This window comes from Thamnophis elegans, chromosome 2 (assembly GCF_009769535.1).
Source record: "Thamnophis elegans isolate rThaEle1 chromosome 2, rThaEle1.pri, whole genome shotgun sequence".
NCBI lineage: Eukaryota > Metazoa > Chordata > Lepidosauria > Squamata > Colubridae > Thamnophis > Thamnophis elegans.
Genome location: NC_045542.1, coordinates 146,400,514 through 146,412,094, shown reverse-complemented (window position 1 = coordinate 146,412,094; position 11,581 = coordinate 146,400,514). Strand labels below are relative to the sequence as shown.

The following is an 11,581-nucleotide window of genomic DNA, read 5'->3' as shown; positions in this document are numbered from 1 at the left end:
TTGAGAAATACTGCTGTGCCAAGGAGAAAAAGCCCTTGCCCACCGAAGGAGGACGGGCAGCAAAACTAGGAAACGTTTGGCTTCTTTGCCCACGAGAGGGCTCCCTGGCTTTTCTTTGCTAGACCCGAAGTACCTGCTAGTTTTTCCCCTCTTAGCGAACAGCATGTAAGAGTCCCGTTTTGTTTTCCGGGTTATTGGGGGAAGTTGCTCTGATTGCTCCGATTGCTCCGCTTGCACGGCCGTCTTATTTCGATGCAAGGGGGTCTCAAAGCAGAGATCCCTTCCCCCCTTTTGCCTTAACCCTAAAATAAGAATTCCCTCCCTTCTCTAGATATTCGGCTAAAAAGTCTCCTTGACACAGGGCTGAATCTCAGCAGGTAGAAAGCGTGTGGGAGGGGGGGGGTGTCTCCGGGTCCCCATCCTTCCTGCATCCGTCTGCAGATCCAAGCTCTGTGGATGTGCAACCCCCCTCCCCGGAGTCTTGTTTCTCAGCAGCAGAGAAATTGGCCGGGTTGAAGGGCAGTCAGAAAATACGAGGTGGAAAGTGGATTGCAATGGAGAGATTGACAAGCACAACGCCCGGGATCTCTCTTTTGAATCCCAGGCTTTGCTGATCAGCTTTTTCCTCCAACCTGGAAAGGGGGAACTGGATAAAGATTTATTTCTAAGTAGGGGGTGGGATTCTGTGTTGCAAAATCTGTTTCTTTCGGGGGGGGGTATCTTATAGGCAGGGGAACTCCAGGCAGCATCGGACAGCAGGCAACCTGACCCAACCTAGCCCAGAATCAGAAGCAAATTTTGGTGACAGTTCTCTTTGGAGAGGGGCAGAATAACCAAAGCAGCCACTATGTGACTGATTTCTCTCTGCTCATCCCACTCTGTCAGTTATTAAGAGTTTTACATTCCTTCTATCTTTTGCTTTTCATGGATGCATTTTTTCAATCGGTTTACTATAATTGCTTTCACTATGGCCCAATATGTAAGATTTTTTTTTTTCGTTTTCTCTTAGTTGCAAAATTTCCTTTGAGATGGACCCCCAGTCACTCCTCCCAGAAGAGCAAGCAGAGGAAGCAATTTCTTGGGCTCCAGGGAATCTAATGAATGGCTGGTGTAGAAGAAGACCTGCTTGGTCAACATCCATGAAGGATCCAGAAGCCCATCGCTTTGGGAAAGAGGAACCGGTTGGCATCCCTGGGGAGGTCAAGGTGGACGTGGATGCCCTGCTCAAAGACATTGAGGAACACAACAGGCAGAGGTTTCGTTCGGATGCTCTTCCTTTGGGGGAACGTCCCTGGCAGACTCTGTTCCACCTGGGAGAGGCCGCTCAGAGGTGGCTGAGACCAAAGGACCGCACCAAAGGACAGGTGGTGGACGTGGTCATCTTGGAGCAGTTTCTACATGTGCTTCCTTTGGGAATGCGGGCTTGGGTGAGAGCCAGGAAGCCAAGTACCAGCCAGGAGGCAGCTCAGCTGGCTGAAGCTTACCTGGAGCAACAGGTATCCTTGCGAATAAGAAAGGGAGACCTTGATTCATAGCCTAATGCTAGGAATGTTGTTGTTCCTCTGACCACAAGCATTGGCCAAGCAAGAAGGGGTCTCCAGTAGGCTGGATTCTGAGGCCACCTGAATTTGTCTTGCAATTGGTTATAAATGGAGTGGGCAGTAGAAAGAGGGAAGGCTAAAAACATCATCTCCTTTGATAACAGAATAACAGCATCATGGTATGGCATGCCGGTTTGATAGCCACGGATAGGAAAACATTACAGAGGGTGGTGAGCACAGCACAAAACATTGTGGGCTGCCCTCTGATACCAGTAGATAAGACTGCTAGGGCTCGCTGCCTTAGAAGAGCGAGGAAAATCCTCAGGGACGACTTACACCCTGGAGAGCACATCTTTACCCTCCAACCACCAGGAAAGAGATATAGAATCATAGCCAGCCACACAAACAGGCTGAAGTACAGTTTTTATCCGTGGGCTGTCATACTCCTGAATGTGAAATAACATCACAACTACGTAGTTCGATGGGCTTGCAGAGCTGGTGCAATGTGTAACACGTTCACACTGGTGTAATGGGAGGACTGGGTGTTTGTTAATATGATTTATTGGGTTAGGGATTTTCTATCTTCACTGTGAATTGTATTGTGTTGGGGGGGGTGCACTAAGGGAGCTCTACCAATCATATTGTACATATGTTGTGCACTGACAAATAAATTATTATTATTATTCTTAACAGTTTCCAGCTTGCTAGGAAAGTCTGTTCTTACTTGGAGAGCTACAGGTCTAAAATATACCCCCAATATCTTGGTTCATATACCCTGCTAATTACAAATCCCGGGTTGGTATCTCAGGTTTACATAATATAGCTATACTGTAATTTATAATCCAGTGGCCTGGTTAACCTGTCAGTGGCTGGTTTTCTACAGTTTACTGAACCACAAATCACAACCACAAGTGAAATCATTGAGTTGTATCCCTGTTATAAGAGTATGGTTAAATTTCTAATCTTTGTCCTGCTAACTTTTTAGGGGAGTCCCTTGCTTCAACATTATGTTTAGATATCAACTGTCAGGGAGCTTTATATAAACTTAGGTAAGGAATTATAAAATCAAGATGCAGCAGGTATTATTTCTGAATATTTTTTGCTAAATGGCATGGTTAGCAGTCATCACAGTAGTAAACAGATCAAAAGCATTAATTTATTCCATTTTCTTCCTCTTATAGTGTCCTATGGCATTCCAAGATGTGGCTGTATATTTCACCCAAGAGGAATGGGACCTTCTAAATGAGGAGCAAAGAATATTGTATTACACCGTCATGCAAGAAAATTCTGAGAACATAACCTCTTTAGGTAAGGGTTCCTGTAAGATCAAGGAATCCTTTCTGAAGCTGTCAACTCTATTTTGCTTATATAACAGTCCTTGTGAGTTGTTTGTTTGTTTAGCAAATGTAATAACCAAGGAGCAAATTACATTTTATTTGGTAACCTGCTTTATCTTTAAAGCAGACTTTTCCGTTAGATTGAGCCGAGGGACAACAAATGCAAGGTTCCCTTAGGTTTCCATGGCTTGGGGTGCACTTTAACCTGGTTCTTCCCAAATCTAGACCAACATTTCAACTATGCTACACTAGTAGACAATTCTAAATTATTTTTGTTCTTGGTATTCTCTGACCTTGGTTGCTCTCCCACAAATAACTCAGATGACCAAGAGGTTCAGTATCATTTTGCACCACGCAGAAAACTGGAAACAATGTTGTGATCAGAGCACTATCAAAAAAGAAATTAGCTTCCAACCTGTCATCTAGAAACCTTTATGAGGTGTACCTCTATTGGAATTCTGAGCTAGCTAATTTACCCAGCCTGTCCCTGGATGAGACACTTTATCATGTTAGATAGCTATAAAGAAAATCAATAATCTTCCTTTCTTTTGTTGTGTTTCTTTCCCTTCCTTTAGAGCTTTTGATTTCTAAACCAGATCCAAGCCTCCAACCTGACTTGGACGAAGAGACACAGAGGGCCTTCAAAGGGAAAGACTCTATTGTTGAAGGAGTTATGAATTGGGAGGACATAACTGTAGTCGGTGAGAAAGTCTTTCTGTAACAAAAGAATCCGCCTATTTTTAAGTCTTATTGGGTTACATGTTACTTTTTTCCAAAGTCAATCACTTTGAATCAACCTGTCTCACATCCAGACACACAGCAGTTGGAAGATACATTGATCAGAATTTCCTTTAGTACATAGTTTAGCTCATAAGTTGGTGACTTTTCCTGCCATTAACTTAGCTGTTGCCCCACTGATTTCATTACTTCCCTCTGTCAGCGACCTGGGTTGGCTGTACAAAATCAGACGTGTTTCTGGGGGTTCACATTAACCACTGAACCATTCCCATGGAAACCCTCAGCAGAATCTGGGGGACGTCCATTCTGATTCAGCAGCCCTCTTTGCCCATTTTAATTGGCCCATTGCAGTTGCCGTAACTCCAAGTCGCAGTAAATCTTAATTCCACCCAATAAGGTAGTCCCTTCGTGTCCGCAAAACACAAACAGTTGCACATACTTGGACCCCTCACCAAAACTGTGACTGAGGTGCACCTAGTAATCAGTAGGAAAGATTTCAGAGAGCCCCTTTGAGAGTATAGTGGCCAGCAAAACATGCCCCTAAATCAACCCTAACCAGTTCCAGTATGGTAATATATTGATTTAAAGCCTGAGAAAACCTGGTTTCTACTCAAGGTAAAAATTTGATGACTTTTTGACATCTGGTACTAGTCTTTTTCCCTGCATTGTTTTTCAATATTTCCCCTGGTTTAACTTTTTTCCTTAATTTAGAATTGCCACCCCAATATCCATATGATTGCCTGCATAATGGTGAACCTGACATGATCTTCCAGATCGGAAGAGATGGGATGATTCAGGAGTCTGAGGAAAGGAGTAGACTGAGGCATTCTTTTCCAGGTGAGCTATTAGGGTTTGGGGTTTTTTTGAAGCCACCTGGGAAGGGAAGACTCGGAAGAAAGATGAAAGTCACTGTAAGACAGAGCCAGATTCTTTTTGAATGAGCAAAACAGAGCTTGAGGAACCAAAGTATTCTAAACAATGCAGAATGTTGTTTTCCTGCAAAAGTGGGGGAGGGGGGGCAGTCCAGCAATTTTCCAGCGTTCTTCAAAATATTCCATTGCCACAGCAATTCATTTTCCCCACTTATTTGCCATCCTTGTTACTACTTCTGTATCTAGAACGTCAGAAGAAGTGAGGTCTTTTAGTATTCTGTTAGTGTATCAAATTGTGAGGAAGGTACTTCCATTTTTGATAGTTCCCTTCATGGCTTGGGACCAGGTTATCTGAGGGACTTTTTTTGCCTGTGTAAGGCCCGGCCTCTTCTCCTTATTCAAGAAAGTAAAGACACTTGAAACTTAGCATTTCAAAAGGAACCTTTTATTGAATAGAAGTGATAGCAGGGCGAAAGCAAAGCAGGCTCTAAGAGCCCTCAAGCCATACAGTTAGAATAAAAGGAATTGGAAACCTATCCCAACAGTCCAGTGTGGATTCAGCCAATATGCAGGTGTGAAAATGTTATTGTACCGGCGCTCTGAGAAAGCGATAAGGGAACTTTCTCAGGGTCATCCTCTGCCGGCTTTGAAGCGATACAACCCACATGGCTCTCCCTCCCCTTACGTTCCCCAAAAGGTGAGAAAATGCCAGGCTGCTTAGGCACCAGGCTAAAGATTATAAATCAATGATTACAGGATGCAGAATATATAGGAGAGAGAGTAATAAAATGTAAACGTATGCAAAGTACAATAAAGATACATAATGGAACAGGGTCCCCATCCTCCCCTGAAGAATGGCAGATTCACAGATCTGACAGCCGGTCACATCCACCCAACCCACTAGAGTGGGGAGGCAAGATACTATCCCCTAAGGAGGTACATTTGACAGGACTCGAAGAAGAGCCTTCTTCCATGGTGGCTCCCTCCCTCTGGAACATTATCCCTCCAGAAATTAGACTGGGCCTCACCCCAATCTGACACTTTTGTAAGGCCCTGATGGTTTTGCTAGCATGCCTGGGGAACCCAGACCTGGATGGAGCCCATTAAATGGCTGATATGAGTGTGTGTTGTTGGAGGGGGGGGGGAGTATTTTATTATTTTTAATTCTTCCACATTGTGTTTTTATTTTCTGTAAGCCGCCTAGAGTCGCTGTGAGTGAATAGGTGGCTATCTAATTTTTCCAAAACAAATAAATGAAAAGGGATACTAAAAATAGCTGAAGAAAGAATGGTGGTTTAACTGAAATAGCCAAGCATTTCAGGCCAAATGTTTAAAAACCTGACTGTGGGCCACTGCAAGCTGTTGTAAATGCGAGCCAGTTGCCAAGTAGCCAAAATACAATCACATAACTGTGGTGTGGAGGGGTATTTGTGTGTGTCCATCAGTTGTGACTATGAGGATGGGTCATTATTACCTTACTTGAAGTCTGTCATAAATTTGAATTGTCGTAAGTTGAGGGGACTACCGATAGTGAATTAAATAGCCTAGAAATCAAAATTTCATACCGTATTTTCAGCCCTGAATCCAAATAATGGTATTTTTCCACAATTAAAGAATGTGAAGGAATAATTCAAAGTTTGATATTGAAACCAAGTCCATATTTTTCCCCCTTTTCTTGCTTTGCTCACCCACCCCCTTATTTACTTTTTTTTGCCTCTGTCTTCAAAGCTTTGTTTATATCTTTGTTGTTCTTGCAGAAAGTCTGGCTACCAGGAAAAAAAATTATCAGGAGGAGTTTAGAGCAGACCGACTTCAGGAGCCAACGCAGTGGGATATGTTCTTTGATCCCCAAATTTCTGAACCAATAGAGGTCAAATCTAGAGGACAACAAGGGTTATTCCTGGAGCTCATGCAAGCTTCTAGGGCTGACAAGAAAATGCCCAATAGTAACTCCCAAGTAAGTTCTACTGTATCAAAAAGGAACTACCCCTGTTCTGAATGTGGGAGAAGTTTTGATCGCCGTTCCAACTTAATTAAACATCAACGAATCCACACAGGAGAAAAGCCCTACCCTTGTACAGAGTGTGGGAAATGCTTTGACCAGCAGTCCAATCTAAACGTCCATCTAAGGATTCATACTGGCGAAAAGCCATATGGCTGCCCTGATTGCGGCAAAAGGTTTAGTATCAAATCACATTTACATGGACACTATAGGATACACACAGGGGAGAAGCCTTACGAATGTGAAGACTGTGGGAAGAGCTTCCGTGTGAAATCTTCCTTAAATAAGCACCAGCGAACCCATACAGGAGCGGCCAAGCTCTCCAAACCACCTGAGGTCAAATCAGAGGGTCCCCGGGCAATATTGCCAGAAGTGACACGGGTTTATGCAGCTCCCAAATCAGAAAAAATAATTAAAGTTATGAGTAGGAAGCCCCCTATAGAAATCACGGTGTCAAACAAGAATTTTTCCTGTTCCGAGTGTGGGAAAGGATTCGATCGGCCTTCACATCTCATTACGCACCAGAGGATCCACACAGGGGAAAAACCGTATCCGTGCATTCAGTGCGGGAAACGTTTTCACCAGCAGTCTAACCTGAATGTCCATTTGCGTCTCCACACTGGGGAGAAACCTTACGGCTGTCCTGAATGCGGCAAAAGATTCAACATCAAATCCCATCTACATGGACACTACAGGATCCACACAGGTGAGAAGCCATTTGAGTGTGAAGACTGCGGCAAGAGCTTCCGGGTGAAATCTTGCCTAAATAAGCATCAGCAAGTTCATACAGGAGAAAAGCAATATAAATGACTGAGGGGGAAAAAACCCTGAAGTTCTAACCTAATTAAACATCAGGTCATTCTGGAGAGAAAGATTACAATGCTCTGAACTTGGGGGGGGGAAGCAACTTTTGCAACAGATGAGACTTTATCAAACATGAAAGAATCCACGCAGGAGAAAATCCTTCTGTTTTCCTTCTGCAAGAAATAAGCACCTGAAAATCTACAGTGTCTTTGTGGGTGCTTAATCTGTGGGAAAATGTTCAGGATGGTAGTTCTAGCAGTGATTGGAAAGGGGTGGATTTGAACACACAACTGAGGCACTGATCATAGCAGCACAAAAACAGGCACTTAGTACATGATCCATAGAAACGAGTCTACTATCTAGGCAAATGTAGATTATGAAGACGGGTCTCAGAGACAGCCCAACACAGTGTCTAGATACAACACATAGATGCAGGCAGAAAGAACACACTCTGAACAGCCCAACAAGAAAACTGGCATTGTGTACAGGAATATATGCGCAGTGTATGGGCCACATCCAGATGGGAGATTCAACAGAAGGTCATGAAAGAGATTAGGACTAAGATCCTGTGGGACTTCCAGATTGAGACAGATAGGCAGGTACTAGCCAATCAACCAGGCATCATGATACTGGAAAAGGATAGAAGACAGCAATGGTGATAGAGGTATTGGTACCAAATGACACCAACATGTGGGAGGAGCAGTATAAGAAATTAGAGAAGTTCCAGGGCCTGAAGAAGGAAGTAGAGGAGATGTGGAAAGTCAAAATGGTCTCAGTGGTGGGAGGAGTGCCTGTGGCTATGACTGCTAAACTAGTATAATAGCTCCAACAGACCTCAGGAACAATGCCAGAGCTCTCTGTTCAAGAGTGTGCAGGGTTAGGAACAGCTAAGATCCTACGCAGGCCTTTGGTAGAGGACCAGAGATTGAAGGAAACACATATCACCATAGGGGTGAAAAGGGAAATAGCAATAGAACGTAGACTTATATACTGCTTCATATAGTGCTTTTACAGCCCTCTCTAGGGAGTTTACAGAGTCAGCCTATTGCCCCCAACAATCTGGCTGCTCATTTTACCCACCTAGGAAGGATGGAAGGCTGAGTCAACCTTGAGCCTGGTGAGATTTGAACTGCTAAGTTGCAGACAGCTGGCATCAGCAGAAGTGGCCTGCAGTACTGCTCTCTAAGCACTGAGCCACCTCAACTCACCTCAAATTTTTAAATGTACACAATATTCATAGTTCAAGTATAATCATTTGAAATGCAACAATTGAGAAACGTTTCCATGGTTTTTTTTTGGAGGAGGTTATTGTTCAATGAATCCCTAAGGAACAAAAGCAAATGTTTCTATGGGGTTCAGAGGGAAGCCGTTTGTGTTTGGAACTTAAATATCTTAAATTTGCAACAATTTGAGAGCCAGTATGATATAGTGGCTAAGATGCTGGTCTAGAAACCCAGAGACTGGGTTCTGGGTTCTAGACCCTCCTTCTCAACCCAACCAATCTCACAGGGCTATTAGAGAGAAAATAGGCAGAGGAAGGCAGGTTGGCATAGCACAAAGTCCGGTTGGTTCAATTCACCTGGTGCAATTTAGCCAATAACCACACCAAGGTGGGTGAGAACACATTAAGAACTTTATTTCTGCACAGAAGAGCTCACGCTTGGGATTAGAGTCACAAAGCAAGCATCCTCTGCATTCCCTTCACATCAGATATTTATATACTCTACAGATTGCATCAATTTTGGATTGGTTGGAGCCATTTATCTTACGATACCCCCTTAACTTTTTTTGGTGGGTTCTTCCCTTTCACTGGACAGATATTCTTAACAGCCTTATGGGGATGCCTGGTATCTATGCTCATTTTCCCCCTAGAATGTTCACACAGCTTCTTCAGTGTGTTGCAATTAGCTCATGGCTTTTGTTGTTTTATCAATGTATAAAATACAAAGAAAAATAAAAACAAGAAATTAAGGGAAAGAAAAAGGTGAAAGAAAACATGAGGTACAAGGGAAGGAAGGAAAAACCAAATTGATGGAAATGAACCTCCACAGCTCTTAAGTCCTCTGCTGCTTAAAATGGCTTTTTATGATTGGCTTGAAGGAACTTAGTTTAGTATAGATAGTTTAGCAGTGCTGATTGGAAATTGGCCCTTTTGATCTCATTTGGTATGCCTACAGCACTGAAGATTTTGAGGCCAGCTCCTCTGCTATTTGCTTGGCGATCACATTCCTTAATGGACCAACTTCATGGTGCCCAGTGGCGTAATCACAGACAATCAGGATACACTCATTGTCTGTACTAGATTGTGGCATGTGGCAAAGAGCCTACAATATCAATGGCTACTTTAGATAAGGAAATAGGAGTTAAAATGTACCCTTTTTCCATAGGAATGTTGTTCTGTTCCCTTTTTAGCTTTATCAACCTTACCTACAGATCTCTGGCCAATACCACCTTATCCAAAATTCTATGCCATCCCTATAACCATAAACCTGGACCATGGAGTTTCATGAACTAGCTTCAACACTGCTTATTGTGTAGCTATTTGTAATTTCTTCCTTTCTATAGGGATGAAGCCTTGTTCATTACAACTCTTTTTCTGAAATCTGGGTGTTGTGTCCTCATTTCCCTCCTTCCTCTATTGCTAACTAACAATGTTTTAGGGTTTGTTGACTCTTTTACAAGGTGAATTTCCCATTTAGGAGTCTCTATCCCTATAGGTTCACCCCTAAAGCTTTGTTTTTCCTAGATCATCTCACTTCTTCTATTAAGTCAAGATTGTTAGGAAGAATCCCAAGTTCCTTCCTGTTTCAAGCTGTATTCTCATCTTCAACTGGTCCCTGTAGTTAACTCCCACTATCTTAGCTTCTTTCTTGACTCCTTTTCTCCAGGTCCAACCTTCAGTAAACAAAAGTCTGTTCTCATGATTAGGTTATGTGGCATGTTACAGATTACTCCTACTACTGTTGTATGTTTCTTTCCCTGTGCTTGTTCTTTGGCTTTAACCAATGTGGCCATCTCAGTCTGCTAAACACTTATAAGAGGCTCTTTCTCCATAAACATTGCCTTTTTTATTAAATGAGGATGCAACAAGGTTTGTCCAATCCCAGTATCTACTAAACTTTTCACACTGGCCCCATTACTTTTTGCTAAGATCATAATTTTTCTTCCCAGAAGCACTTGTAAAGCTGCAATTTCTCTTCTTTTCCCCTCTGGCTTTTGCAGACTTTGGAATAAATGGCCACTTTTCCCACAGGTGTTAACAGCTATGGGTCTCTGGCCTCCCAATGCTTCCTTTGATTTGGGCAAGAGCTAAAGGCTTCTTTCTCCTTTTACCTTTCTCTCTCCCATCTTGTTAAAGTTCTTATTTCCTGGAAGAAGCTTTCTTATTCTAGTCTGCACCTTCCTTTCTAATATCCTCCAGTTTCTATGTTGCCACATACTCCTCAGCTAGTTCAACATTCCTTTGATCTGACTCTGTTGTGTTCCTGCACCCAAGACCTCATTTGGTAGGGAGGTAAATGTGGCGACTGTTCTAAAATTACTTCCTCTACCACTCTTCCCTTTGCTTCTTTCATTTGGTCTCAACCACTTTCCTGCCCAGGTCTTCCCACCACCTTGACTGCAATTCACAAATCCCTTCATGTTTGTTGTAGGTGTAGCTCCTAAACCTCTGCTATAGGTGTAGGGAGTCACATATCTGTAGAAGATTGCTTCTTTAACGTGAGAGTAATCCTCTACTTCTCTTCCTGGAAAACTACTATAAGGTCTCAAAGCCTTTCCTATTAAACATGATGCTAGTCTAGCTACCCCATTCACTTGCAAGAGGTACCCACTGTTTCAAACATTGTAAAATAGTTTATGTCTTCTACCTCTCACAACTTGGGCATTGTGATGTGTTTAGGGCCACCTCCACACACCATGCCTTTTGAAAGATTGAATATGCGCCTTCTGGGGACTGCATTTCTTTTAGTAGATAACCATCCCTTAAAATTATTTCCTTTTTACCCAGTTCCTACTCCAGGAAATCTTTCCTTCCCTTCCAAATTAATTCTTCTTCCTCTTTAATTAATTGCAGCCTTTCCTTTTTTTTTTAAGTTTTTTTTTATTTTTAACAAACAACCACAACAAACCATCTTCCAGCCTTTCCTCTTGTTGCAGTTTTAGGGTAGACTCCCATTTTAACCCAGTTAGTGGCCTCTCCTAAGGGAGAAGCTGTCCCTTCTTTCCAATGTTGCTGTGTTTGGTGTAATCTCTGGTATGAGATTTTTGCTTTTCTCAGCCGAATTG

At 42.7% G+C, this 11,581-nt stretch overlaps 1 protein-coding gene across 1 annotated transcript; it reads left to right on the top strand.

The window, feature by feature from the left end:
• Positions 1 to 213: 213 nt before the first annotated feature.
• Positions 214 to 8,321, top strand: LOC116502971 (zinc finger protein 383-like). Its single transcript, XM_032209043.1, has 6 exons — positions 214 to 377; positions 1,010 to 1,496; positions 2,723 to 2,849; positions 3,454 to 3,579; positions 4,328 to 4,453; positions 6,246 to 8,321. Exons 2-6 carry the CDS (start codon positions 1,029 to 1,031, stop codon positions 7,298 to 7,300), a joined length of 1,902 nt encoding a protein of 633 aa, XP_032064934.1. The 5' UTR covers positions 214 to 377; positions 1,010 to 1,028; the 3' UTR covers positions 7,301 to 8,321.
• Positions 8,322 to 11,581: the final 3,260 nt, after the last annotated feature.

Bases quoted from the DNA above. Each gene is read 5' to 3' on its own strand.
- LOC116502971 (XM_032209043.1), top strand. From the start codon at position 1,029: ATGGACCCCCAGTCACTCCTCCCAGAAGAGCAAGCAGAGGAAGCAATT. The intron at 1,497-2,722 runs GTATCCTTGCGA...TTCCTCTTATAG, and splicing joins AAGCTTACCTGGAGCAACAG to TGTCCTATGGCATTCCAAGA. The intron at 4,454-6,245 runs GTGAGCTATTAG...TTGTTCTTGCAG, and splicing joins ACTGAGGCATTCTTTTCCAG to AAAGTCTGGCTACCAGGAAA.